This window comes from Mustelus asterias, chromosome 11 (genome assembly GCF_964213995.1).
Source record: "Mustelus asterias chromosome 11, sMusAst1.hap1.1, whole genome shotgun sequence".
Classification (NCBI taxonomy): domain Eukaryota; kingdom Metazoa; phylum Chordata; class Chondrichthyes; order Carcharhiniformes; family Triakidae; genus Mustelus; species Mustelus asterias.
The window spans coordinates 49,212,008-49,238,076 of record NC_135811.1 but is presented as its reverse complement, the minus strand read 5'-3'; the positions used below and the strand labels follow the sequence as shown (position 1 = coordinate 49,238,076).

Here is a 26,069-nt window from a genome sequence, read left to right as displayed (position 1 = left end):
ATTGAGGGGATGTCTAACGTACAGGGGGCCATCGACTGCACACATGTCGCCCTCAAGGCCCCTCTACAGAATCCGCAGAGACTCAGCAACAGGAAGGGGTTCCACTCCCTGAATGTTCAACTAGTGTGTGACCATAACATAAACATTATGCATGTCTGCGCAAGACACCCAGGGAGTGTGCACGACAACTTCATTGTCAGGAGCTCGGACATCTGGAGACATTTGAGGAGGAGTCCAGGCTGCAGGGGTGGCTCCTGGGTGATATGGGTTACCCACTTCGGACATGGCTGATGACGCCTGTGCGGAGGCCTGTGTCTGAGGTGGAGACCCGCTATAATGAGGCCCAGGTAGCCACCCGCGTGATAGTGGAGAGGGTCATTGGGCTCTTCGATGAGATTCCGGTGCCTGATCTGGCGGGGCCCTCCAGTACAGCCCCCTGATCTGCTCCAGCATTGTGGTCGTATGCTGTGCCTTGCACAATCTGGCTCTGCAGAGATGGGACATATTGGAGGAGGAGGAGGAGGACGTGGAGGCTGACCAGCTGGGGGTCGTTGGGGAGGATGACCAGCAGGAGGAGGAGGAAGATGAGGAGGAGGAAGAAGAGGAAGAGAATGCCACGGAACATCAAACAGGCGCTGAAGGACTGGCAGCTCGAATGAGGCCCTGATCACCAGGCGGTTCAGCCGCTAGGGACTTGTGTCTGTGGGTTCCATCCCCCCCACCCAAAATTCCTTCTATCTCCTGCAACATTGTCACACCAGAGTGGTGGGCCTGGGTACTCTGTATTGGCGAGTTTCTTTGGCAGGCAGGAGGGTGATGACGACTCGCGAAGCACCATTATGATGATGCCCTGGCCCAAACTAGTCTGACTCCAACCTGAGCTCCGCATGCACGCTGGCACCTGGGCCCACGTCTGTGTAGTGGGTAAGGGATCTGAAACCCCCATACAGGGCCCTGGGGCGGGTGAGGTGGGGGAGGGGAGGGAATCGCTCGTGGGTTCTGGGGAACCACTGGCTTCCTTTTGTCAGTGACACAGCATTGAGGGGCCTCCCCAACTCACATCAACATGAAGCATCCCTCCGGCGATCATCAATGGAGGGGGATTCTTATTCGAGACAAATTAGTCACAGGTGAGTGGTGAAAAATATTTAATAGCAATAAAGGTGTTTAAATCAGGCGTTTTGACATAAAAACTTGTGAACAGAAAACGTTAAGGCGCTTAAATATTTTTCTAACTACTGCAGCCCTTCACCCGTGCCATCTTAGTGCAACTACATCTTCCTAACCTGACGTGGCCTACCACTACATCTCAATGACTCCCCAGAATGTACATCGGAGGTGGAGGGGGCCAGCTGCCTACTTCGTCCTGTTGCCTGTGATGCGTGTGGCAGGTGTCCTCTGGAGGCCCTGGACCTTGAGGACCCTGGCCTGCTTCCAGGTGTCTGGGATGTTTCCATGACACCCTCTTCATCCCGCTGCCCCTGAGATCCCTCGGTGTCAGGAAAGGTCGGGGGGGGGGGGCGGGGTGGAGGGGGTCAGAAGGTATAGCCACAGTCTCCTGGCTGGAAGGCCCTGCCCTGGGCTCGAGCCCTTCCTCCTTCCTTGGGGTTCCTGTTGGCCCCTGGGTCACTCCATGGGACGGTGGTGCTTCTGCAGTGAGCTCCAGAAGCTCCGGCATCATCTGGCACTGCCAGTCCTGGAGAACCACCTGCGTCCTACCCATGGTGGCCGAGCCCTCTGCGATGGCCACTTGAGTCAGGGGCCACCTCTCAATGGCCGCAGCAAGTGCCCTCTGAGACTGGGCCATGCTCTGCAACCCCTCAGCCATGGCCTTCTGAGACTGGGCCATGTTCTCAAGGGCTGCTTCCATAGCTCGCTGTGTCCCAGCGCTGTCCCGCTGGGTCTCCTGCAAACTCTCGAGCCTCTCAGCCATGGGCCGTAGAACCTCGAGAATCCTGTTCAGTCCGTCAGCTGTGGCCCTTTGGGACTCTGCTGTGGCCTGCTGTGATAGAGCCATCTTGGAGCCTGCCACTCATGGTGGGGATCCCCTGCCCAGGCTTTCCACTGCAGATGCCACCCTTACAGTGTTGGCCTGGGAAGCACGAAAGACAGGCAATAGCTGGTCCATCTGAAAGCGTTGGAACTCCTCCCAGCAGCCTTGCAGTTGGTCCAGTGTGGCCATCAGGCCCTCCTGCATTCCTTGGCTCTGTTGCTGCATCTCCAGCGGCTGAGGGAAAAGTGATCTCAGAGGCCCAGCATGTAGCCTGGGGCCAGCTGAGTCCTCACCTCCGCCAGGCCCCCACTCGCCAGAGGCCTCAGACGTTCCCTCCTCCACCCAATGTACATTATCAGATGTGTCGTGCTCACCAGACAGTGTACCAGAAGCCTCAATACTAACTGGACCCACTGACGAGTCAGTATCTGGGATGGTGAGTTGTGAGGTGGCAGCTGGTGCCAAAACAGTGCCACCCTCGGAGGTCCCTTCACCCATATCCTCCGAGGACTCATCCGAGCTGCTTGGACCAGGATGGGCGAGAGCTGCAGTACGGGCCTAGAGTCCAGAAGGCCCTGGGGCATCCAGGTGTGTCCCTGCAACACAGGACACAAGGTTAAGTGCAAAGGAGGAAGAGGAATCCGGGATGCCAAACATGTGATTCACATTTCTCCATTGAACATAGAACAAAGCATCAAGAAAATTACATCACAGGAACAGTCCCTTCGGCCCTCCAAGCCTGTAGCGACCAGGCTTCCCATCTGATCTATTATCCCCTACCCTTCCGAGAACCATATGCCTCTATTCCCATTCCATTCACAAAGCTGTAAAAATGTCCCTTAAAGATCACTATCGTATCTGCATCTGCGACCTCCCCCGGCAGCGAGTTCCAGGCACCCACTACCCTCTCTGTGCAAATAAACATGCCTCATACATCTACTTTACACCTTGCCCCTCGCACCCAAAACTCATGCCCCCGAGAAGTTCCTCAAAGTGAGTGGAGGAATGACAGGTGTTCACGTCTTGACGGCAGCCCGACCATGCTGTCACTGACAGCCCGCATCTCCCTTTCCCTTGAGAGCTCCAGTGCCTGCTCCTCAAAGGGGGTGAGGACCCAGAGGCCTGGCTCACCACCCCCTGTCTTCACCCTCTCACGGGTGTTATGGTTGGTCTTCTCCTGTGGAGACAGAAGGAGCCATGAAAGAAATGGTGGCGTGACTCCTGCAGAGTATCAGGTGTTGGCCCTCAGAGGGCAAGCGCAGTGGGACTCTTGGGGGGGATAGGAAGGAGGTGCTTGGGGATTGGGAGCTGGAAGTATGCAGGGTGCTGGGGATGGGAGGATCTGGGGGAGATTTGGAGGAAGATGCAAGATGGGGTTCAGCACTCACCCTTGCTGCCCGAATGAGGCCATTGATTTTTCTGGCATTGCTTCCCGGTTTGGGGCTAGTGCCCTGGCACTGACCGAGGCAGCGACTGCCTCCCAGGCCGCATTTTTATCAGAGCCCCTGGGTCTGCATCCTCCTGGGGGGAAGAGGGTGACCCGCCTTGCCTCTGTAGCCTGTAGTCTATCCAGTAGCCTGCCCAGATTGCCCTCAGAAAATCGGGGGGCTGGTCGTGCGCACATTTTGTGCAGGAATGCCTGCCTGTCCATTCTTGAGTTTTTAATGGAGCTGCCCTTCGTTAGGGCAGAGCAGCTGCAGGCAGTTTGGCAGAACATTCCAGCAAGTTCCATGCAGTTTGCTTGTTAGCATTGAGGGGAAGGCAAGTGAGCACTTGCAGGTGTGCTGCTGTGGGGGAGCGGGGTGGGTGGATCAGTGCCTCAATGATTGGGGAAAGGGGAGAGAGAGGGAAGTGTCACACAGTCATCGGAGTCCGGAGGAGATGGAGGCCTTATGTGGGAGAGTCCGGGGTGGGGGTGAGGGAGATCACTCTGCCTGATATCTGTAGGGTGGAGGGGGGAGGGTGGATCTCTCTGAGGAAGGATGTCCTTGCTACAAGGGAGTTCAGCAAAGGTTTACCAGGCTGATTCCTGGGATGGCAGGTCTGTCATATGAGGAGCCATTAAGTCGGTTATGATGATATACACTGGAGTTTAGAAGAGTGAGAGGGGATCTCATCGAAGCTTGTAAAATTCTAACAGGGTTAGACAGCGTAGATTCAGAAAGGATGTTCCCAATGGTGGGGGAGTCCAGAACTAGGGGTCATAGTTTAAGAATAAGGGGTAAACCTTTTAGAACTGTGGTGAGGTAATGCATTTTGGAAGGTCTAATACAGATAGGAAATATACAGTAAATGGCAGAACACTTAAAAGTATTGATAGGCAAAGGGATCTGGGTGTACAGGTACACAGGTCACTGAAAGTGGCAATGGGGATGGAGAAGGTAGTCAAGAAGGCATACGGCATGCTTGCCTTCATCGGCCGGGGTATTGAGTTTAAAAATTGGCAAGGTATGTTGCAGCTATATAGAACCTTAGTTAGGCCTCACTTGGAATATAGTGTTTAATTCTGGTCGCCACACTACCAGAAGGATGTGGAGGCTTTGGAGAGGATACAGAAAAGATTTACTAGGATGTTGCCTGGTATGGAGCACACCAGGATGATAGGGAGTGGGATAGCTTGATCTTGGTTTCAGATAAAGCTCGGCACAACATCGTGGGCCGAAGGGCCTGTTCTGTGCTGTACTGTTCTATGTTCTATGGAGGGCATTAGCTATGAGGAGAGGTTGGCGAAACTTGGTTTGTTCTCACTGGAGCGATGGAGATTGAGGGGAGGCCTGATAGAAGTCTACAAGATTATGAGAGGCATGGATAGAGTGGATAGTCAGAAACTTTTTCCCAGGGTGGAAGAGTCAATTACTAGGGGGCAGAGGTTTAAGGTGCGAGAGGCAAGGTTTAAAGGAGATGTACGAGGCAGATTTTTTACACAGAGTAGTGGGTGTCTGGAACTCATTGCCGGGGGAGGTAGTGGAAGCGGATACGGTAGTGACTTTTAAGGGGCATCTTGACAAGTACATGATTAGGATGGGAATAGAGGGATATGGTCCCCGGAAGGGTAGGGGGTTTTAGTTAAGTCGGGCAGCATGGTCAGTGCAGGCTTGTAGGGCCGAAGGGCCTGTTCCTGTGCTGTAATTTTCTTTGTTCTTTGTTCTTTATGAGGAGAAATTTCTTCACCCAGAGGGTGGAATTCACTACCACAGGAAATAGTTGAGGCCAAAACATTGTGTGTTTTCAAGAAGAAATCAGATATAGCTCTCGGGGCTAAAGGGATCAAGGGATATGGGGGAAAGGTAGGATCAGGATATTAAATTTGATGATCAGCCATGATCAAGGTGAATGGCGGAGCTGCTCGAAGGGCTGAATAGTCTACTCCTGCTTCCGTGTGTCTATGTTTCTATGTTTCTATGTTCTATTATGGTAGAAAACGAAAGTTGCTAAAGCTGTAACTTGAGGTTCAGGACAATAGTCACACCCTTAACAAAATCCTTCCAACATGAACCGCCAGTTCTAAATGCCTGCAACAACATTAGTTTTCTTACTGGCACAATTCCAGCAATTTCCTCACATGTCATGAATATGAACATACGGAGAACAATAGGAGTCAAACTTGCTAAAATTAGCAGCCCATCAGGATGCCAACTTTTGTGTTTCACTCCAGGGCATTAGGTTGCATGTTCACAACTCCTTCTGGAGAGGCAGATTGCCATTTGATATCTGTCAGTGGTTCAGTTGGAACAATATTGACAGATGTTTTAGTTGAACATGTGGCCTACAGTATTCCCGGGATCCTGAAAGTCACTGACTAAATCAAAGTGAGAACACATTGGAAATTGAAGGGACAATGGTAAATGTTTGGTTTTTGTCAGGGCTAACTTCAGAGTGGGGCAAAGCATTCAGCAATTTGTGCTGAATCAGAATTCCCGGCATAGTTCCTCTTCACCTTTAACTGCTGGATTTACTCACAAACTAATGTTGGCAGGTGCTGCCAATGACCTGTTATTTTTCCAATTATTTCTGGCTCAATGACTTGGTTGATCTTTACAATTTTATTTATTTATTTATCAGTGTCACAACTAGGCTTACATTAACACTGCAATAAAGTTACTGTGAAAATCCCCTAGTCGCCACCTGTTCGGGGTACACTGAGAGAGATTTTAGCATGGCCAATGCACCTAACCAGCACGTCTTTTGGACTGTGGAAGGAAACTGGAGCACTCAGAGGAAACCCACACAGACACGGGGAGAACGTGCAGACTCCGCACAGACAGTGACCAAGCCAGGAATCGAACCCAGGTCCCTGGCACTGTGAAGCAGCAGGGCTAACCACTGTGTCACAGTGCCACCCTCAATATTAAGGTTTCAATTATCAAAAGATTGCCCCGGGATGTAAGAAATTCAGAAGCATGTATCACAAGATACATGAAATTTGCAAACTATATAATTTCACAAGAGATCAATTTAAAACTTTCTTATTTATTGTTTAGCATTCCAATAAGATGTTTCAACTTGCCAGCTTTTTGGGGATAGAAATTTGTTAGCCCTGACTTTCAGATGCTCTGGGTGATTGTGAAAGATGCTATATAAATGAAGGACTTCCTTTTTACTTGGTCCGTTATGAGTTTTTAACTAGGAAACAATGGCAATATCTGCATACGTTTTAAGCATTTGTTTTGCAAAGCATTAAAATTACTTACAACTGCAGGAAAATTTTGAACATTCCTGAACTTAAGGAATTTTTACGATCATTCTGAGCCTCTACATTATACATGCTGCATATTGACCTTATCACCACTACTTTATGTCATGGAACGATGGTCGAATATGAATCATGGCTAGAAAAGCATTTAGGGAATTTTAGTTTTGATTGTAATCATTTACTAATTGGACAATATTTTCTGATGTTGTGCAATGCTGTTGTTTGAATGACCAATATTTACAAAGTACCTAGTTCCCCACACTCATGGTGCTTTACATTTATACTCGAACAGCTTTCTGTGCTGCACTGCAGCTGTGAACACCTATCACACTTAGTGGTCACATTACTCTCCAATTGTGCAATGTTGCTTACAAACGTTGTGACTTCCATGGTATTGGGCAGATCCCCTACCTTGAGCAATGGCAAAGCTTGGGAAATGAATCACCCTTTATGTTATTTAGTTGACTCATATAGAATTTCCATACGAAGTAAATAGGAAATATTTGAAAAGATGGAAAGTGCTAAAGGTCGCCAGCTCTGGTTGGACATATTCCTGAAAGTGTCATCACACAATCCCTGACACTTCCAATCATCGCAACTCAATGTTATCTTCCATATGGTGCGGGCATCAATGGCTAGGCCAGCTATTGTTGTCCATCTCTAATTGTCCATGAGAAGATGGTGAGCTGCCACCCTGAAACAGTTCAGTCCCTCTGGTATAGGTGCACTCACAGTAAAGGAATTCCAGGGTTTTGACCCAGAGACAATGCCGGAACAGTAATGTAGTTCCAAGTCAGGAAGATTTGTGTCTTGAAGGAGAACTTACAAGTGCTGGTGCTCCCATGAGTTTGCTGCTCTTGTCTTCCTACATGGTAGAGGTTACGGGTTTGGAAGGTGCAGTTGCTTTAGTGCGTTATGTAGATATAGTTGCCACTGTGTATTGGTGGTGGAGGGTCTGAATGTTTATGGTGGTGGTTGGCATGCAAATCAAGCAGGTTGCTTTGTCCCAGACTATGGTGAGCTACCTGAGTGCAAGTGTTCTATCACTGACTTGTATCTTATAGATGGAGGACAGGCATTGGGGAGTTCTTCACTGCAGAATTTCCAATCTCTGATCTGCTCTTGTCGCCAGGGTATTAATTTAGTAAGCTGTGAGCTATCAGTTACATTTCTGGTTTATAGTAACCGCCAGGATCATAATATCATTGAATGCTATGGACAGTGAGATCCATTCTTTGTTGTTGGAGATAGTCATTGCCTGGCATTTGTGTGGAGTGGATGTTACTGCCATTGATTGCCTGAAACATTGATTGTCTTAGCTCACCACAGCCTTTCACCAAATGGAAAATAGAAGATTCTTTGAGAAGAATTTTAAAATCAAGGAGGTGTGAATTTAAGAGCACGCAGAAAGCAGTAGGGGTCAAACCCGCTAGAATTAGCAGCCCCAATCAGGATGCCAACTTTTGTGTTTCAGTCCAGGGCATTAGGTTGCATGTTCACAACTCCTTCTGGAGAGGCAGATTGCCATTTGATATCTGTCAGTAGTTCAGTTGAAACAATATTGACAGATGTTTTAGTTGAATATGCGGCCTACAGTATTCCCAGGATCCTGAAAGTCACCGACTAAATCAAAGTGAGAACACATTGGAAATTGAAGGGACAATGAATCTCACAGAATAATGAGATGCATTGTTTTTATTATTAATCTTTCAGCGGATGTGGGTGTCACTGGCTAGTCAGCATTTGTTTCCCATCCTTAATTGCCCTTGAGAAGGTAAGCTGTCTTCTTGAACCACTTCATCCACGTGGTGTAGGAACACCCAGTGTCATTAGAAAGGAAGTTCAGGAACTTTGACCCAGCGACGGTGAAGGAACAGCACTATAGATCCAAGTCAGGATGGTGAGTAGCTTAGCGATGAATTTGCAAGTGGTGGTGTTCCCTGTGTCAGCTGCTGGCTGGTGGAAGTTGCGGGTTTGGAAGGATGGTGAGTTGCTGCAGTGTATCTTCTAGATGGTACAGACTGCTGCCACAGTGCATCGACAGTGGAGGGAATGAATGTTTGTGGATGGGGTGCCAATCAAGTAGCTGCTTTGTCTTAGATGGTGTTGAGCTTCTTGAGTGTTGTTGGAGCTGCACTCATTCAGACAAGTGGAGAGCATTCCATCACACTTCTGACTTGTGCTTTATAGATCATTCACAGGCTTTGGAGAGTCAGTAAATGGGTTTTTCGCCGCAGGATCCCTAGCCACTGACCTGCCCTTGCAGCCACAGTATTTATACGGCTGGCCTAGTTCAGTTCCTGGACAATGGTAACACCGAGTATATTTATTAGTGGGAGATTCAGTGATGGCAATGCCGTTGAATGTCAAGGGGTGATGGTGAGATCCTCTTTTGTTGGAGATGGACATTGCCTGGCACTTGTGTGGCATGAACGTTACTTGCCACTTATCAGCCCAAGCTTGAATGTTGTCCTGGTCTTGCTGCCTATGGACACAAATTGCTTCTGAAGAGTAGCGAATTGTGCTGAACATTTTGTGATCATCTGTGAACATTCCCACTGCTGACCTTTTGATGGAGGGAAGGTCATTGATGAAGCAGCTAAGGATGGTTGGGCCTTGGATACTACCCTGAGGAACTCCTGCAGTGATGTCCTGGGATTGAGACAATTGACCCCCACCAATTTTCCTTTGTGCTAGGTAGGGAGTTGTCTCCCGATCCTCATTAACTTCTATTTCTCTAGGGTTCCTTGATAGTATCCACTGCCTCTGTCATTTCTTGACCTTTCCTGAAGACTGGTATTTGTGATGCTGGGGACTTCAGGAAGAGGCCGTGATTAATCATCCATTTGGTACTTCTGGCTGAAAATGGTTGCAAATGCCATTGCAGAGGATGGTTAAAAGTCAACCATATTGCTGCAGGGCTGGAGTCACACAGAGGGCAGGCCAGGTAAGGATGGCAGATTTCCTTCCCTAAAGGGCAAAAAAACCTGATGAGTCAATTGAGCATGGTTTTCATGGTCACCATTACTAAGGCCAGCTTTTTTAAAATTCCGGATTTATTAATTGAATTTAAATTCCACAAGCACTCAAGTGTTAGCCAGGGTCTTTGGATTACTAGTCCAATTACATTACTACTTTTCTATGTGTTATGACTACAACTGATGTTGTTGCTAAGCAATTTTGAGGTCTACCTTATGTGGTAAACCACTGTCGTACCTTCGGCACGGTTGAGCTATATATATTGTTGCCACTACTGTTCGTATATGAGACACTCCCTGACACCTTTAATTCGGCTGCACATTTAACTGGAGGCTCCGACCTCAGGGTATAAAGGCTGCAGCCCTCCCCCTCCGGCCTCAGTCGGGAGATCCACATGCTCAGTATTGTTCTGTTTATTGTCTGTTCCACATCGTTCCTTTTTAGCGAATAAAAGCCTTCTGTTCCTGGCAACATCAGCCTTGTCTATTTATCAGACGCGCCTCAATTTTATTCGCTAAACGTTTTTAAGGTGATGGAGCAGTTGCTAAAACCAGACAAGTTAGATCTCGATCCTCAGGCTGCTGGTGCCTCCAAAATCTTTGACCACTGGCTTCATTGTTTTGAAGCATTTATCGCCTCATCCACCTCGGTCACCGTGACGGACAGCGACAAACTCCATGTGCTCCACGCCCGTGTAAGCGCACACGTCTTCGCAATGATTTGCGACGCCTCTACGTATGACGAGGCAATCGAGATGCTGAAGGGCCGGTACAACCAGCGGCTGAACCAGGTATACGCAAGACACCTGCTCGCCACACGCAGGCAACAGCCCGGGGAATCTACAGAGCAATTCCTGAGGGAGCTGCCGGCACTCGGCAGGGCTTGCGGCTGCAAAGCCGTCTCGGCCGCTCAGAATACGGACGATCTCATTAGGGATGCCTTCGTCGCGGGTGTCCGGTCATCGTACGTCCGGCAGCGACTTCTGGAGCAAGGTGGGCTCGAACTTACGAAGTCGGTAGAACTTGCAGGCTCATTGGAGGTGGCTTTTAGAAACCTCGCGCATATACCCCCGACCATGTGAGCACACCGTGGGCGCCGCGATCGCCAGCGCCGCTGTACCCGGGTGGGTCCCAAGCGTACGCCGTGCCACGTCCCGAAGTGGAGCGGACGACAGCTGCCGTCCCCGGAGGCCCAAAGTGCTATTTCTGCGGTCTGGACAAACACCCACGACGCCGCTGCCCTGCGAAGGACGCTACCTGTTCTGCCTGCGGGAAGAAGGGGCATTACGCTAAGGTATGCCGGGGAAAGTCGGCCTCAAAGCCCAGCAGCACCGCGTGCGACCCTCGGGAGTCACCCTTCCCGCCGCCATCGACCACGTGCGGATCGCGGGGGCCGCCATCTTGGGCGCCGTCGACTACGTGCGATTCGTGGGGGCCGCCATCTTGGGCATCATCGGCCACGTGCGACCTGCAGGGGCCGCCATCTTGGGTGCCATCAATCGACTCACGGGGGCCGCCATTTTGGATTCCGTCCACCGCATCCACAGTGCCTGCTACTCCGAACGCCTCACCTGCTCCGACAGTGGCTTCAGTCGTGCTGGACCACTCCAGACCTCACCCACTCGCCTGGTCAACTATGGGCATCGAGGTAAATGGCCACGTAACTGACTGCCTGTTTGACACGGGCAGTACCGAGAGCTTCATCCACCCAGCTGCGGTGAAGCGCTTTGGGCTGTCAGTGCTGCCGATGCAGCAGTCCATTTCCATGGCATCAACGTCCCGGTCTGTGAGTATCCTCGGCTACTGTGTAGCAAGCCTCACTGTACGTGGCACAGTGTACGAGAGGTGCAAGGTCCTCGTGCTGCCTCAGCTCTGCGCTGCCGTATTACTAGGGCTGGACTTCATGTGCCACTTAGGAAGCGTCACGATGGTCTATGATGGGCCATTCCCCTCCATCTCGGTCCGAAACCCGCAGCTGAATGCTCAGCGGCCGCGTAATACCTGCGGTCTCTCGACTCTCAAGGTTACCCCTCCCTCGCTCTTCGAGCACCTCACCCCCAATTGTAAGCCTATTGCCACCAAGAGCCGGAGGTACAGCGCCGGGGACCGGGCATTTATCCGGTCAGAATTGCGGCGTCTTCTGGGGGAAGGGATCATTGAGGCCAGTACCAGTGCCTGGAGGGCCCAAGTGGTGGTTGTGAAGACTGGAGAGAAGATGCGCATGGCTATTGACTACAGTCAGACCATCAATAGGTACACGCAGCTGGACGCGTACCCTCTCCCACGTATATCTGATATGGTCAATCAGATTGCGCAATCTCGGGTGTTCTCCACCATCGATCTGAAGTCGGCATACCACCAGGTCCCTATCCGCCCATCAGACTGCCAATATACCGCCTTCGAGGCCGCTGGCCAGCTCTATCACTTCCTACGGGTCCCTTTCGGCGTCACTAACGGGGTCTCGGTCTTCCAGCGTGAGATGGACCGAATGGTGGACCAGAACGGGCTACGGGCTACCTTGCCGTACCTGGATAACGTCACCATCTGCGACCACGATCAGCAGGACCACGACACTAATCTCCAAAAATTCCTCCACACGGCGGCACTTCTCAATCTGACCTACAACAAGGAGAAGTGCGTATTCAGCACACGCAGGCTCACCATCCTTGGTTGTGTCGTGGAGAATGGGGTCGTTGGCCCCGACCCTGACCGCATGCGCCCCCTTTTAGAACTTCCCCTCCCCACCACCCTTAAAGCGCTGAGGAGATGCCTGGGCTTCTTTTCCTACTACGCCCAGTGGGTCCCTCAGTACGCGGACAAGGCCCGTCCGCTTATGAAATCGACATCCTTCCCTCTCGCGGCGGAAGCCCGACTGGCTTTTGACCGCATCAAAGCTGACATTATGAAGGCCACCATGCACGCAGTGGATGAATCCATCCCCTTCCAAGTGGACAGCGATGCATCTGATTTTGCCCTAACCGCCACTCTTAATCAGGCGGGCAGACCCGTGGCCTTCTTCTCGCGTACCCTCCAGGGCCCTGAACTTCGACACTCCTCAGTCGAAAAGGAGGCGCAGGCCATCGTAGAGGCCGTGCGACACTGGCGCCACTATCTAGCGGGCAAACGGTTCACCCTTCTTACAGACCAACGGTCCATTGCCTTCATGTTCAGCAATGAGCAACGAGGCAAGATTAAGAATGATAAGATATTGAGGCGGAGGATCGAACTCTCCACCTACAACTACGATATCTTATACCGCCCGGGGAAACTCAATGAACCCCCAGATGCTCTGTCTCGAGGGACCTGAGCCAGCGCGAACCTGGACCGGCTGCAGACGCTCCATAACGATCTCTGCCATCCCGGTGTCACTAGGTTCTTTCACTTCATCAAGGCCCGGAATCTGCCGTTCTCCATTGACGAAGTCAGGTCCGTCACCAGGCATTGTCAGGTGTGCGCGGAGTGCAAACCGCACTTCTATCGGCCGGACAGAGCACAGCTCATCAAAGCTACCCGCCCCTTTGAACGCCTCAGTGTCGATTTCAAGGGGCCACTTCCCTCCAACAACCGCAATATTTATTTTCTCAACATCATAGATGAGTATTCGCGGTTCCCTTTTGCTATTCCCTGCCCAGACATGACCTCCGCCACTGTCATTAACGCCCTGCATAGCCTCTTCACCTTGTTCGGGTTCCCCAGCTCAATTCATAGCGACCGGGGGTCCTCTTTCATGAGTGACGAGCTGCGGCAGTACCTACTTTCCAAGGGCATAGCCTCAAGCAGGACTACCAGCTATAACCCTAGGGGAAACGGGCAAGTGGAACGAGAGAACGCCACCGTCTGGAAGGCCGTTTTGCTAGCTTTACGGTCTAAGGGCCTTCCAGTCTCCCGTTGGCAAGAAGTCCTCCCCGACGCCCTGCACTCCATTCGTTCCTTGCTGTGTACTGCCACGAACGCATGTTTGTCTTCGCCAGGAAGTTCTCCTCGGGAACCTAGCTACCATCATGGCTGACGACCCCCGGGCCTGTCCTGCTCCGGAAGCACGTGCGGCCCCTCACCCCCGATGCCCACCCTGACACACCATTCCATCCTGACACTCCTGTGCGGCACTGTGCTAGTCCAGCCCCTGTGTACATCACGCCTGAGACCCAGGAGCACCCTCCTCGTACCCAACGACGAGAAGGAACTGCGGAGACCGCGGACGCAATCAGACCAGACTCGGGATCGTCACCACAGCCCCCGAAACAGCACCCCAACCCACACTACGGCGGTCGCAGCAGACTACCCGCCCACCAGACCGTCTGAACTTATGAAAGCATGAACCACTATGTACCACCTCGCTCTGACGAACTTTTTTAAACAGGGGGTGAATGTGGTAAACCACTGTCGTGCCATCGGCACAGTTGAGCTGTATATATTGTTGCCACTACTGTTCATATATGAGACACTCCCTGACACCTTTAATTCGGCTGCACCTTTAACTGGAGGCTCCGCCCTCAGGGTATAAAGGCTGCAGCCCTCCCCCTCCGGCCTCAGTCGGGAAGTCCACATGCTCAGTATTGTTCTGTTTATTGTCTGTTCCACATCGTTCCTTTTTAGCGAATAAAAGCCTTCTGTTCCTGGCAACATCAGCCTTGTCTATTTATCAGACGCGCTTCACCTTACTGATCATAAACATTTTTTTCCATGTGAAAATGAGGAGGAAGAGCTCCTCAAAAGCATAGAGCTCCAGAACACCTTTAGCATATTAAAAATTAAAATATGTATTAAAGAGAAAATTGGAAGGTATACATCCAGAAAATAAGCAGGCAATATGTTTGGAGGCTGGATTATTTGAACTGAATCAAAAGAAATCGGAATCAAACGCTATCACCTATTTTCTGGAAGGAATGAAAGTCAATTATAACCCAACAGATCAGAAAAGGTGCCGTGATAACTTGAAGACAATCGCAGAAAGACAACTTCGCAGGAATGGCAGAGACAGCAAGGCCCATGGTGTTCTTGGCTTAATGAACCAACTGGATGGGAAGAAGCGCGAGGCTATTGAAAACTTTGCAAAAGCCTCGGAGTTGGATGCTGACAATGAAGAATATCTAAGTGCTCTTTGTGAATTAGGCCTTTCCATCGAGGCCGACAATGACTGTCCCAACAAAATCTAAACCGAAAGATGAATGAACACTCCCTCGTCTATAGACACAGTGGCACAGTGATTAGCACTGCTGCCTCACAGCACCAGGGACCCGGGTTCGATTCCCAACTTGGTTCACTGTCTGTGCGGAGTCTCTTCATGTTCGTGTGGGTTTTCTCCAAGTGCTCCAGTTTCCTCCCACAGTCCAAAAGATGTGCTGGTTAGGTGCATTGGCCATGCTAAATTCTCCCTCAGTGTACCCGAACAGGCGCTAGACTGTGGCGACTAGGGAATTTTCACAGTAACTTCATTGCCTACTTGTGACTAACAAATAAACCTTAAATCTTAAACTTAATGTGGAGGTGTGCACTGGTAGAAGCAGCTGCAGGAATTGTTTGCAGCAAAAGAGGAATTCTGACCAACAAATAGAGAACATGCTTTAAGGTTGTCCTACATGCCACTGGAGGAATAGGTGAGAGGATGAGAGATGTGATCCATCCACTGAAGGTCCTCCAGACAAACTTTGCATAGGTATTGTGGCTAGATAGCACTGGGAGCAAAGCCCAGGGCTCATAGAATCCCTAAGTGCAGAAAAGGCCATTCGGCCTATTGTATATGCACCGACTTACTGACAGAGTAACTTACCCAGGCCCTCTCCCCTGCTCTACACCGTAATCCCACACATTTACCATGGCTAATCCATGGCAGATAGTAATCTCAAATCTGCATCCCGCCTACCCCCTGACAACCTATCACCCCCTTGCTTACCAAGAATCTATCCACCTTTGCCTTAAAAATATTCAAAGACCCTGCTCCAACCACCTTTTCAGGAAGAGAGTTCCAAAGACTCATGACTCTCCAAGAAAAAAAGAACAGCATTTATTGCCCATCCTTAGTCGCCCTTGCGAAGGTGGTGGTGAGCTGCCACCTTGAGCTTCTACTGTCCCTGAGGTGTAGCTACACCCACTGTGCAGTTAGGGAGAGAATTCCAGGATTTTGACCCAGTGACATTAAAGGAATGGTGATATATTTCCATGTCAGGATGGTGAGTTTCACTGGGTAGGATTCTCCAGGTTCCCAGGTATCTGCAGCTCTTCAACTTCTAGATGGTAGTGGTCATGCGTGGTTTTAGTTTCGGCCTATTCAAATAGTAATTTACAGTAATTGGTTTTCCTGCAGTTATGTATTCCCGATCCCACCTGTGGCTAATCTCATTATCTACCCCTATTGTCCTTATCCTTAAGCCCTGGCTGGCTTCCTGTAGGATTTGATTCCTGCATGTTTAACTTTGAATAGCTGTCTGTCCTTGACGTTTTAATCTCAGGTGGCTGTCTGTACTGAAAGTCAGTGCCCGTTTAATGTCTCTTTCCCAGGTGACTGTTTGTGTGCCAGGCAACCATCTTATGTGTACCCATCTCTATATTTTTCCCACTTCAGTAGCATGGCCAATCTACCTAACCCGCACATCTTTGGACCGGTACCCCTTGTTTTTAAACGGTGACCTCTAGTTCTAGATTCTCCATCAAGAGGAAACATCCTCTCCACATCCGTCCTGTTAAGACCCCTTAGGATCATGTTGATTTCAATCAAGCCACCTCTTATTCATCTAAATTTCAGCGCGTGCAAGCCTATCCAATCCAACCTTTCCTCATAAGATAACTCGCCCATTTCACATATTAGTCTGATAGACCTTCTCTGAACTTATTCCAATGCATTTACATACTTCCTTAAATAAGGTGACCAATGCTGTACACTGTACTCCGAATTTCACCTCACTGTACAACTGAAGCATAACCTCTCTACTTTTAAATTAAATTCTCCTCACAATAAACGCTAACATTCTATTAGCTTTTCTAATTACTTGCTGTACCTGTAAACTAGCCTTTGTGATTCATGCACTAGGACAGCCAGATCCTTCTGCACGTTAGAACTTTGCAGTCTCTCACCATTTAGATAGTATACTTATTTTTCATTCTTCCTTCTAAATGAACAATTTCACATTTCCCACATTATATTCCACTTGCCAGATCTTTGCTCACTCTCTTAACTTATCTATATCATTCTGTAGCCTCCTTATGACCCCTTCATAATTCACTTTCCTACCTATCTTTGTGTCATCATATCTGGCAACCATCTCTTCAAGCACTTCATTCAAGCCATTCAGATAAGCTGTAAACATCTGTGTCCCAGCACTGATCCCTGTGACGCACCACTCATTACATCTTACCCATCTGAATAAAACCCATTTATGCCTACTCTCTGCTTTCAGTTAGCCAGCGAATCTTTAATCCATGCCAATATGTTACTCCCCTAAACTATGAACTTTTATTTTACTTTGATGTGGCACTTTATCAAATGCCTTCTGGAAATCTAAGTACAGTACATTCACTGGTTCCCCTTTATCCATAGCACATGTTACTTCTTCAAAGAACTCCAATAAATTGGTTAAACATGATTTCCCTTTCACAAAACTATGCTGACTCTACCTGATTACTTTGAACTTATCTACATGCCCTGCTATAACTTCTTTAATAATAGCTTCTAATATTTTCCCTACAACAGATGTTAAACTAACTGGCCTATAGTTTCCCGCTGTCTGTCTTCCCTTTTTGAATAATGCAGTTACATTTGTTTTCCTCCAATCAAATGGGACCTTCCCCGAATCTAGGGAGTTTTGGAAAATTAAAACCAATGCATTAACTATCTCATTCGAAGCTTCTTTCAAGATCCCAGGATGAGGTCCAACCGGACCCGAACTCTTAGTCCTCAGCTCCAATTGTTTATTCAATGCCATTTTTCTGGTGACTGGTCATTGTTTGTCCCTCCTATTTTCTATACACCTTCACCCTCTTCTCTGTAATTGCTCCACAGTACTCCTCCCACTGACAATGTAGTTTACACCCTCCCCTCCAGCACCTATTAACCTCCCCAGCAGGACATTAAGGGGAGGCGGTGTCCTAATGGTATTGTCACTAGACTAGTATTCTGGAGACCCAGGGTAATACCAGTATGACAGATGGTGAAATTGGAATTCAATAAAAATCTGGAATTAAAAGCGTAGCAATGAGCATAGAACCATTGTTGCAAAAACCCATCTGGTTCACTAATGTCCTTTAGGGAAGGAAATCTGCGGTCCTTACCTGGTCTGGCCTACATGCAACTCCAGAGCCACGGCAATGTGGTTGGCTCTTGATTGCTGTCAGATATGGGTAATAAATGTTGGCCAAGCCAGTGGCGACCACACCCCATGAACAAATGAAAATAAATTGATCCTAGCTCTGTTCAAGTGGGGGGTTTTAGTTCAGATGGGCAGCATGGTCAGTGCAGGCCTGGTGCTATAATTTTCTTTGTTCTTTAACCTTTTAAATTGTGGTAAAATTCTGGTTAATCTTCAAATCTGAGTGGACATTGAGACATTGGGAATGATGTTTTCCATGTAGTCTCAGTCTCTCAGATTTTGTGGCTGCTGATTTAAAAGGTTGAATTATAAAGCAGATTTAATCTAATTATTTGGCATGTGCTTGAGTGTAGAACATTAAGTGAAGGCCAATTTGAATGTTTTAAATAACAATTGCTGCTGTGTAGTTTTTCTAAGTAAGAAGTCTCACAACACCAGGTTAAAGTCCAACAGGTTTATTTGGTAGCAAATACCATAAGCTTTCGGAGCGCTGCTCCTTCGTCAGATGGAGTGGACATGGAGTGGAAATGGAGTGGAAATCCTGCCATTGTTTTTCTAAGACATGGTGAGAGGTGGGTTCGACTGATCTGATTTCCATTGCCCCAACACTTGATCCATTTTTGATTGATAAATCTCCAGGAGAAATCCCGAAACAGATGCCAGCACCGCAATCCCCACCCCCCAAAAAAATCTTATGGAGCAGCCGAGTGCACCTTTGAGATAGTTGTCAGGGATGCTTGAAAATCATGATCCATGAGGGATCCTTGGGAGAGTGGTACCATGTGCTGGGAATTTGATACTTGTTGGGCCCAATTGTGTGTGTGAAACAAAAGCCTTTGCGGGGGGGGACCTTTCCCGTCTTGCCCGACACGGGAACAGAGCGGGTGGGCGCGGATCACACAAAGATCATAGAAACCCTACAGTGCAGAAGGAGGCCATTCGGCCCATCGAGTCTGCACCGACCACAATCCCACCCAGGCCCTACCCCCACATATTTACCCGCTTATCCCTCTAACCTACGCATCCCAGGACGCTAAGGGGCAATTTTTAACCTGGCCAATCAACCTAACCCGCACATCTTTGGACTGTGGGAGGAAACCGGAGCACCCGGAGGAAACCCACGCAGACACGAGGAGAATGTGCAAACTCCACACAGACAGTGACCCGAGCCGGGAATCGAACCTGGGACCCTGGAGCTGTGAAGCAGCAATGCTAACCACTGTGCTACCGTGCCAACAAAGATCTGTTGAACTCGAGCGGGATTTTCTGGTTTTGAGGCGAGCCCGGCTTGAAAATCCTGCCATTGTTTTTCAGCTGAGTCGCGCTGAATGCATGTTGGTGTCAATATATCTGGGGCACAGTTCATGGGAATTGTTCACCTATCATTGAAGCCCCAAATCAATTACCATAGCATTAGTTCTGTTATGAAGTCCAGCAACTGTTACTTTGCAGCAGAAAGAATGTCAACAGAGGAAGCACACACAGCAAGTTCTAAACAACATGAACAGAAAATAATTCCGGTGGAGCGATGATATTTCCTGATAGCGGTAGCACATTTTTGCACATTTAACTCATTTCCTGCAGATAATAAGCAATTAGTTGCTTTCACTTTCTAGTTTCAATTCCAGTTCTGCAAAATTGCGTTTCTCCACAGAACGTGAGACTGTATAAATATCTTCGTAGAGCTGAACATACTTAGTTCTGTTTTGCAGTCGATCAGAACTAAAAGTGAAGCTGAATCGTTTCGTTCTCATCATCATGGGGTAAGAGATTTTCATATGGGGATAACAGACACAGTTAGTGTGTCACTCTGTGTTGATACTGATTTCTCCGAGCCAGTGGGTAGTCGGTAGCACTGAGAGCGGTGTTGGAGGCGCAACTGTTCAGATCAGATGTTAAACCAGGTGAATGTCTTCTGGTTCCAACAAGGTAAAATGATCATCATTTTGGACATGAAATGCTGGAGCCTCATCGAATGTATTTCCTTCAGCTGTCCACAGCTATATAACACACACGGTGACACAATGGTTAGCACTGCTGCCTCACAATGCAAGGGACCCAGTTTCAATTCTGACCTTGGGTGACTGTCTGTGCGGAGTTTGCACATTCTCCCTGCGAGTGCATGGGTTTCCTCCAGTTTCCTCCCCCAGTCCAAAGATGGGCATGTTAGGTTGAGTGGTCATGATAAATTGCCCCTTAGTGTCAGGGGGATTAGTAAGATAACTATTTGGGGTTACAGGGATAGGGACTGGGTGGGGCTGTTGTCGGTGCAGGCTCGATGGGCTGAATGGACTCCTTCTGCACTGCAGGGATTCTATGATTCTATGAACATCAGGGTCCCAGAGGCGTTTTTTGCTGCTTGAGCCTTCGTGTTGTGAACCTTTAGTGCCTGTTTTCAGGTTGGTTGTGATTCTGGCTGGTGTGGGGGGACAAATTGGTGTCATGATGTTCTGTAAAAACTGGAAGCAGGAGTAGGACAATTGCCCCTTCGACCTTGCTGCACCATTCAGTTTGATCGTGACAGATCATCAAATTCAACATCCTGATCTGTTAAAGTGCATCATGACGGTACAGCAAAGCCTCTATAGTCCAGCCGAAATCTTCCTGTCTGTTCTTTTTGCTTATTTATGAGGTTCAGCTTTTGGTTATCATTTGCGTAATTGACTTCTACTGAGCTGTAGCTTTCCTGAGATCCTCCATGGGTTCCATTCTTAAAGTTACAAAGCCAATACTCAGATAAGAGCCGGCAAACCCAAACCCATTCCTTGCTTGCTTCAAAAACCAAATTCAAAATCCAATTGAATCCAAATCATGCTCCCTACAAGGGAGACATACAAGATCCAAGCTGACAAGATGAGTCAATGCGAATGTGTAATAATTAACCCACCACTGATTTCTTTCAATAAAAATAATTAGTATTTAAACATATTTCTTACAGTGACGCCGAAAGAGACTCCCTGAAAGTGAAGTTACTTCAGCTACAATGTCACTTCACGTGGGATCTGCGCGTCGAAAATGTTGAGTGGGATGATTTGCAGGAACGATTAAATTATACAATCGAGTCTGATCGTGTGAAATACAAAACCATGCCTTACAATGCACTTGCTTTTGTGAACTGTGTGAGAGGAAACCATGAGGAAGCTTTCAATAATTTATGGGAAGCGGAAGAGATTCTGAGGAAGAATCATGAATCTGAAATTGAAAAGTGGAGCATTGTCACCTATGGAAACGCAGCCTGGGTTTATTATCATGTCGGAGAACTGGAAGAGGCTCAGTCCTACCTCGACAAAGTGGAGAGGAACTGTCAACAATTTCCTGATGCCTCTCGGTATACAGCAATGATACCTGAAGTGTACGGGGAGAAGGGCTGGTCACTGTTGAAATTTGGCTGGAAGTATTACAAAGAGGCAAGTAAATGTACTGAGAAGGCACTGGCCGCAGATGCTGAGAACATTGAATGGAATACAGCTCACGCAACTGCTATGTTTCGAATTAAAGAAACCTCAGGTGATCCACCTCTTCCTGGAGACTGCAAAGTAGTGAAACAATTACACCGTGCGTTAGCACTGAGCCCAAATGATTCTCTTCTCAAGGTCATGTTGGCTCTTCGGTTACAGGAACTTAAACGAAAATATGACGCTTACAGATTAGTGGAAGAAGTGCTACAGAATTCGCCTGATGATCCATATATAATTCAGTACGCAGCCAAAGTTTTAAGGAAAGTTGGATCTGTCGATTATGCCTTGCAGATATTGAAAAAGGCTCTGAATTTAAAACCAAATGCTGCACTCCTTCACCAACAGATAGGTTTATGTTACAATAATAGGCTGCTTGCACTGAAGAGAAAACCCCACTCATATTACGCTCGTGAAGAAAGACAGCAATTGATTGAATTGTGCAAGTACCATTTTCAAACAGCGTTTGATCAGAAACCCTCACTATATTTTGCAATACTTAATCTGGTGGAAATCTATAAAGAATGTGAAGAATATTCCAAAGTCGATGAAATCTATGAAAACCTGTTGAGAAATGAAGATTGCAACCGTTTGAATAGGCAATTATTACACTGGGACTATGGAAAATACCAACTGCACAGGAAGAATTCCCTGCTTAATGCCATTCACCATTTCAAGGAATGCTTAAAACTCAAAGTTCCGAGCAAGGTGAATGAAGAATGCCGTGCCAAATTGGAACAAATTGCTGCAGATCGACTGGATGAATATTCAAGAGACAGCATTGCATTTGGTATATTGGGACTAATTCACCAACTCGATGGCAGGCAATCAAAAGCCATTGAATTCTATGAGGGAGCCCTGGAGTGTGATCGTCACAATGAAGAATTTCAAAGTGCTCTCCGTGAACTGCAGCAGGCTGGATAAGACAATGTTCAAATGTATCCCTGATTTGCCTGGGAAATTGATTCCGATTTTCAATGTTCTGTTTTGTAATTACAAGTTCAAAGATAATTCTAAGATTAGCTGACAGATTTACCGGAGAGGCTTCTCTCACCATACTGAGACAGGCAACTAACTTAAATAATAAATCACCCTATTAAGGACTGTAGTGGTGAATTCTGATTCGGTGACCGGATTGCTTTTGAAATACTAAAAAGTAATTCTGTTTAATAATATTGGCAAAGGTAAACGAAACTCAGATTTGAAGTGGAGTATAATTTATTTCCAAAACGAGTTTTGTTATAAAACATGCAAACTATACAAAGAACAAAAGACATAGTTTAGACCAATACAAAACTTCGGCGGAATGAAGATCTGGTGATCCGACAGCTCCTCGATTTTCCTCCACAGATCTCAACTTTCCTGCCAAAAATGTGGAGAATTATGCCATCTGGTTATCTTAGTTATAGCCAACGATTAATTTTACATGATCTCATTTAATATTTAACTTGTTAATCTATTATGACAACATTCTCAAATCGAATTACAATCTGTCATCTTAAATGATAGTTTGTCATTTGTTCGTTCAGCTATCGGAAGGTATGCTCCTCAATAAAAACTGCTTCCTTGGCGCTTAGCAATGCAAAGCTATATTTTAAACTTATGCAGCATTTTACATGATGGTTAGAACTGGTATTTCTGCTGGATGGAGCCCATTCATCTGGCAGAATTCCTAGACTAACCTCCCTGTTATTCAATACAAATTTAATACACATTTATATAATTTGCTCTTTGAAGCAATGCATGGCTTCATAATGGTACCATGTTCAAGTTACACTGTAATCGAGTTTTCATGTTTTAGTCGAATTCACTGATGTAATTCATCCTTGAGCTTTACAATCAATTACTGGCAAGCTTATTAGTTTTATATTTATGATTCTAATGCCCTCATTAGTTTTACATTCATGATTCTAATGCATGTTTATTTCCAAAACCTTATGTTAAAATATTAGCTCCTTGATATCCCTATGTTGGGTATTATGATTAAATTCCCTTCATTAGGACAGTGATGTGTAATCTAAACAAAGAGTTTTTTAAAAATTGAAGACTAACAGGATACTGGGAAAACTCTTCATCCACATGTTACTTGCCAATTGATACTGTTCCAACTGTTCTATCACATGTTAACTTGCATCACTTCCTGTCATGATATACACCAAACAATTTACCTGGAAGTACAAAGTACAGTTGCATAGAAACACATATAACCACTGTTAGACATTTTAAATATGTATTTTTGAAAGTATTCTGTACAGCTTGGTCAAATACAGACTGCCCCAAGGCACAATGGGATGAAAGCTAAGTAAGATGTACCACATTCTTTCAAAACTAGGCCACAGGGCCTAGTTTTTATCAGTAAAGTTCCCAGACAATAAATGAATGAGACAATTCACTTTTTACTGATAAGCAATGCTTAGCAGACAGTGAGGATGGAAACTACGGAGAGACTGGACGGAAAGACACCTTTGAACTCTATTACCTACTTAATAGAGGTTGCGAAGAGATAAGTGGTGGAGCTTCCAGATTCTACAGACCAATGAATTCTCATGCTGCCAGAGAACAGGATATAATCGGCCAAGGCAAATAATCCATATTAACATGATTGGTCCATCCTATTAAGGCGGACAGTGTAGGCAGGCAGATGATTTCTGCAGAATTATAATTACAGAATTTCTTGATAATTTAATTAGAGTAATTTGAGTTTTTAAAAATTGTTCTCCCTCTATGGTGGAAGCCAGGCCTGTGTCAATGAAATACGTCTTCAACCAGAAACTACTGTCTCCGGCTATTTCTTTGTAATTTGTATTTGCTGAACTGTATTAATACAGAGAAACCTCCTGCATGAAGCCAGCAAAATGCATGTATCTTGTGAAAACCTCCGACACTCCCAATAGACATTGCACTTCCTCACAACTCGTTCCATGACCCCTGGCCAATAAACTGTCTTACCTGCAATTCATCTTGTCCTTTCAATTCCTTTGTGATCTTGATATAATTGGGAAAGACATATTGACAAAACAGTTTTGGTAGCAGCACTTATCAGTCCTTGAAAATGACTTCATTTGAAATGCTAATTTCAACATGATACAGCCAAAATGGTCTGAGGTCTGTGGGAAGCTCTTGTATGTGGCCGTCCACTATTAATTTTCTGGCATCTTGCTCTGAGGACAAGATCTCTGAAAGTTTCTGTCCGGAGCTTCTCAAGTTTATTTTGTCCAAATCATATTTGGCCAATATTGTAAACATTGCCTGCTTCCGCATCAGCGTCCACCTGAACATCCAACTTGACCTTTAACATGTCCTGTACCTGAGGATTCTGGGTCTGGATGTCCTCTAGGTTCAGGACATCATAGAATTTGATATGTTGAATTTCAGTGTGGGACCTTTTGAGGTAGAGATCACGGGCAATTGGAGGAATAAACATCCACAGAAGACAAACATGATCACCTTGGCAATGCAGGAGACCTGGTGTATGTGTCACTGTAATAATCACAGCATTCTTGTGCTTGAGTCGTGAATTTGCATTTGGAGCGGACACTCGAACCTTAAAAATGAGGAACCATTTAATTAATTGAAAGAGAATCCCTTTTGGTGCATGAATTACAGCAGAACTTGCAGGTGGTGCTGCTCCGATGCATCTTCCGCCCTTGTTTCTTTTGGAGCTGATAGAGATCATGTGCTTGTAAGGTGCTGCCAAAGATGGTGGATGGGGTTTCCATCCGATGGGCTACTTTGTCTCCAATGGTTTTAATCTTCTTGGGTATTGTTGGAGCTGCACCCATCCAGGCAAGTGGAGATTTTTTTTTTATTCTTTTCCAATTCAATCAAATCAAATCCAATTCAGAGTCTCAACAAGTTGAGACATTTCAGATCCAGGCTGACAAGACAGGGCGAGCGACCAAACCACCCTGTCCTGGGCCTGATCTACATGAGCCAAGCTGATTGGAGAAGGGGGAGGTTCCTCCTCCAAGACTTGAGCTCATTTGCATCTTAGCCAAAAGGCCGAGATGCCGCTTTTAAAAATTGCTTCATATGAAACATATGAAGCTTCAGTGTAACCTAATGACCTCGACCAAGTGCGGCCGACCATGGGCTGCCGACCATACTACACTTGATCTTAGCCAAAAGGCCGAGAAGCAAGTGGAGATTTTTAAAAAAATACTTTTCCAATTCAATCAAATCAAATCCAATTCAGAGTCTCAACAAGTTGAGACATTTCAGATCCAGGCTGACAAGACAGGGCGAGCGACCAAACCACCCTGTCCTGGGCCTGATCTACATGAGCCAAGCTGATTGGGGAAGGGGGAAACATATGAAGCCTCAGCGTAACCTAATGACCTCGAACAAGTGCGGCCGACCATGGGCTGCCGACCATACTACACTTGATCTTAGCCAAGTGGAGATTATTCCATTCACACATACACATGCAGATGAAAGACTTTGAGAAAAGTCTTTTGCGGACCGGGAAACGGGCTGCATTCACTGCATTTCACACTATAGCTGCATTTCAGACAAAGAGATGATTTGATCTAGAAGAAAAACTCAAACAAAGAAGATTAATAGTAAGACAAACAATGATCAGGTTATTCTAAAGGCAACCGATTTTCTTTAAATTAGAGACTTGGGTAAACAAACCTGTTAGATTGA

General features: G+C 46.9%; 2 protein-coding genes across 3 annotated transcripts in view; both read left to right on the top strand.

Annotated features, from left to right (window-relative positions):
* Positions 1-26,069, top strand: part of lipf (lipase, gastric) — a 911,257-nt gene that overhangs the window by 616,576 nt on the left and 268,612 nt on the right. The gene's annotated exons all lie outside the window — the stretch shown is intronic.
* Positions 19,597-24,375, top strand: LOC144500912 (interferon-induced protein with tetratricopeptide repeats 5-like). The gene is made up of 2 exons (XM_078224413.1): positions 19,597-19,730; positions 20,906-24,375. The coding sequence occupies exons 1-2, from the start codon at positions 19,726-19,728 to the stop codon at positions 22,344-22,346; spliced, it is 1,446 nt and encodes a 481-aa protein (XP_078080539.1). The 5' UTR covers positions 19,597-19,725; the 3' UTR covers positions 22,347-24,375.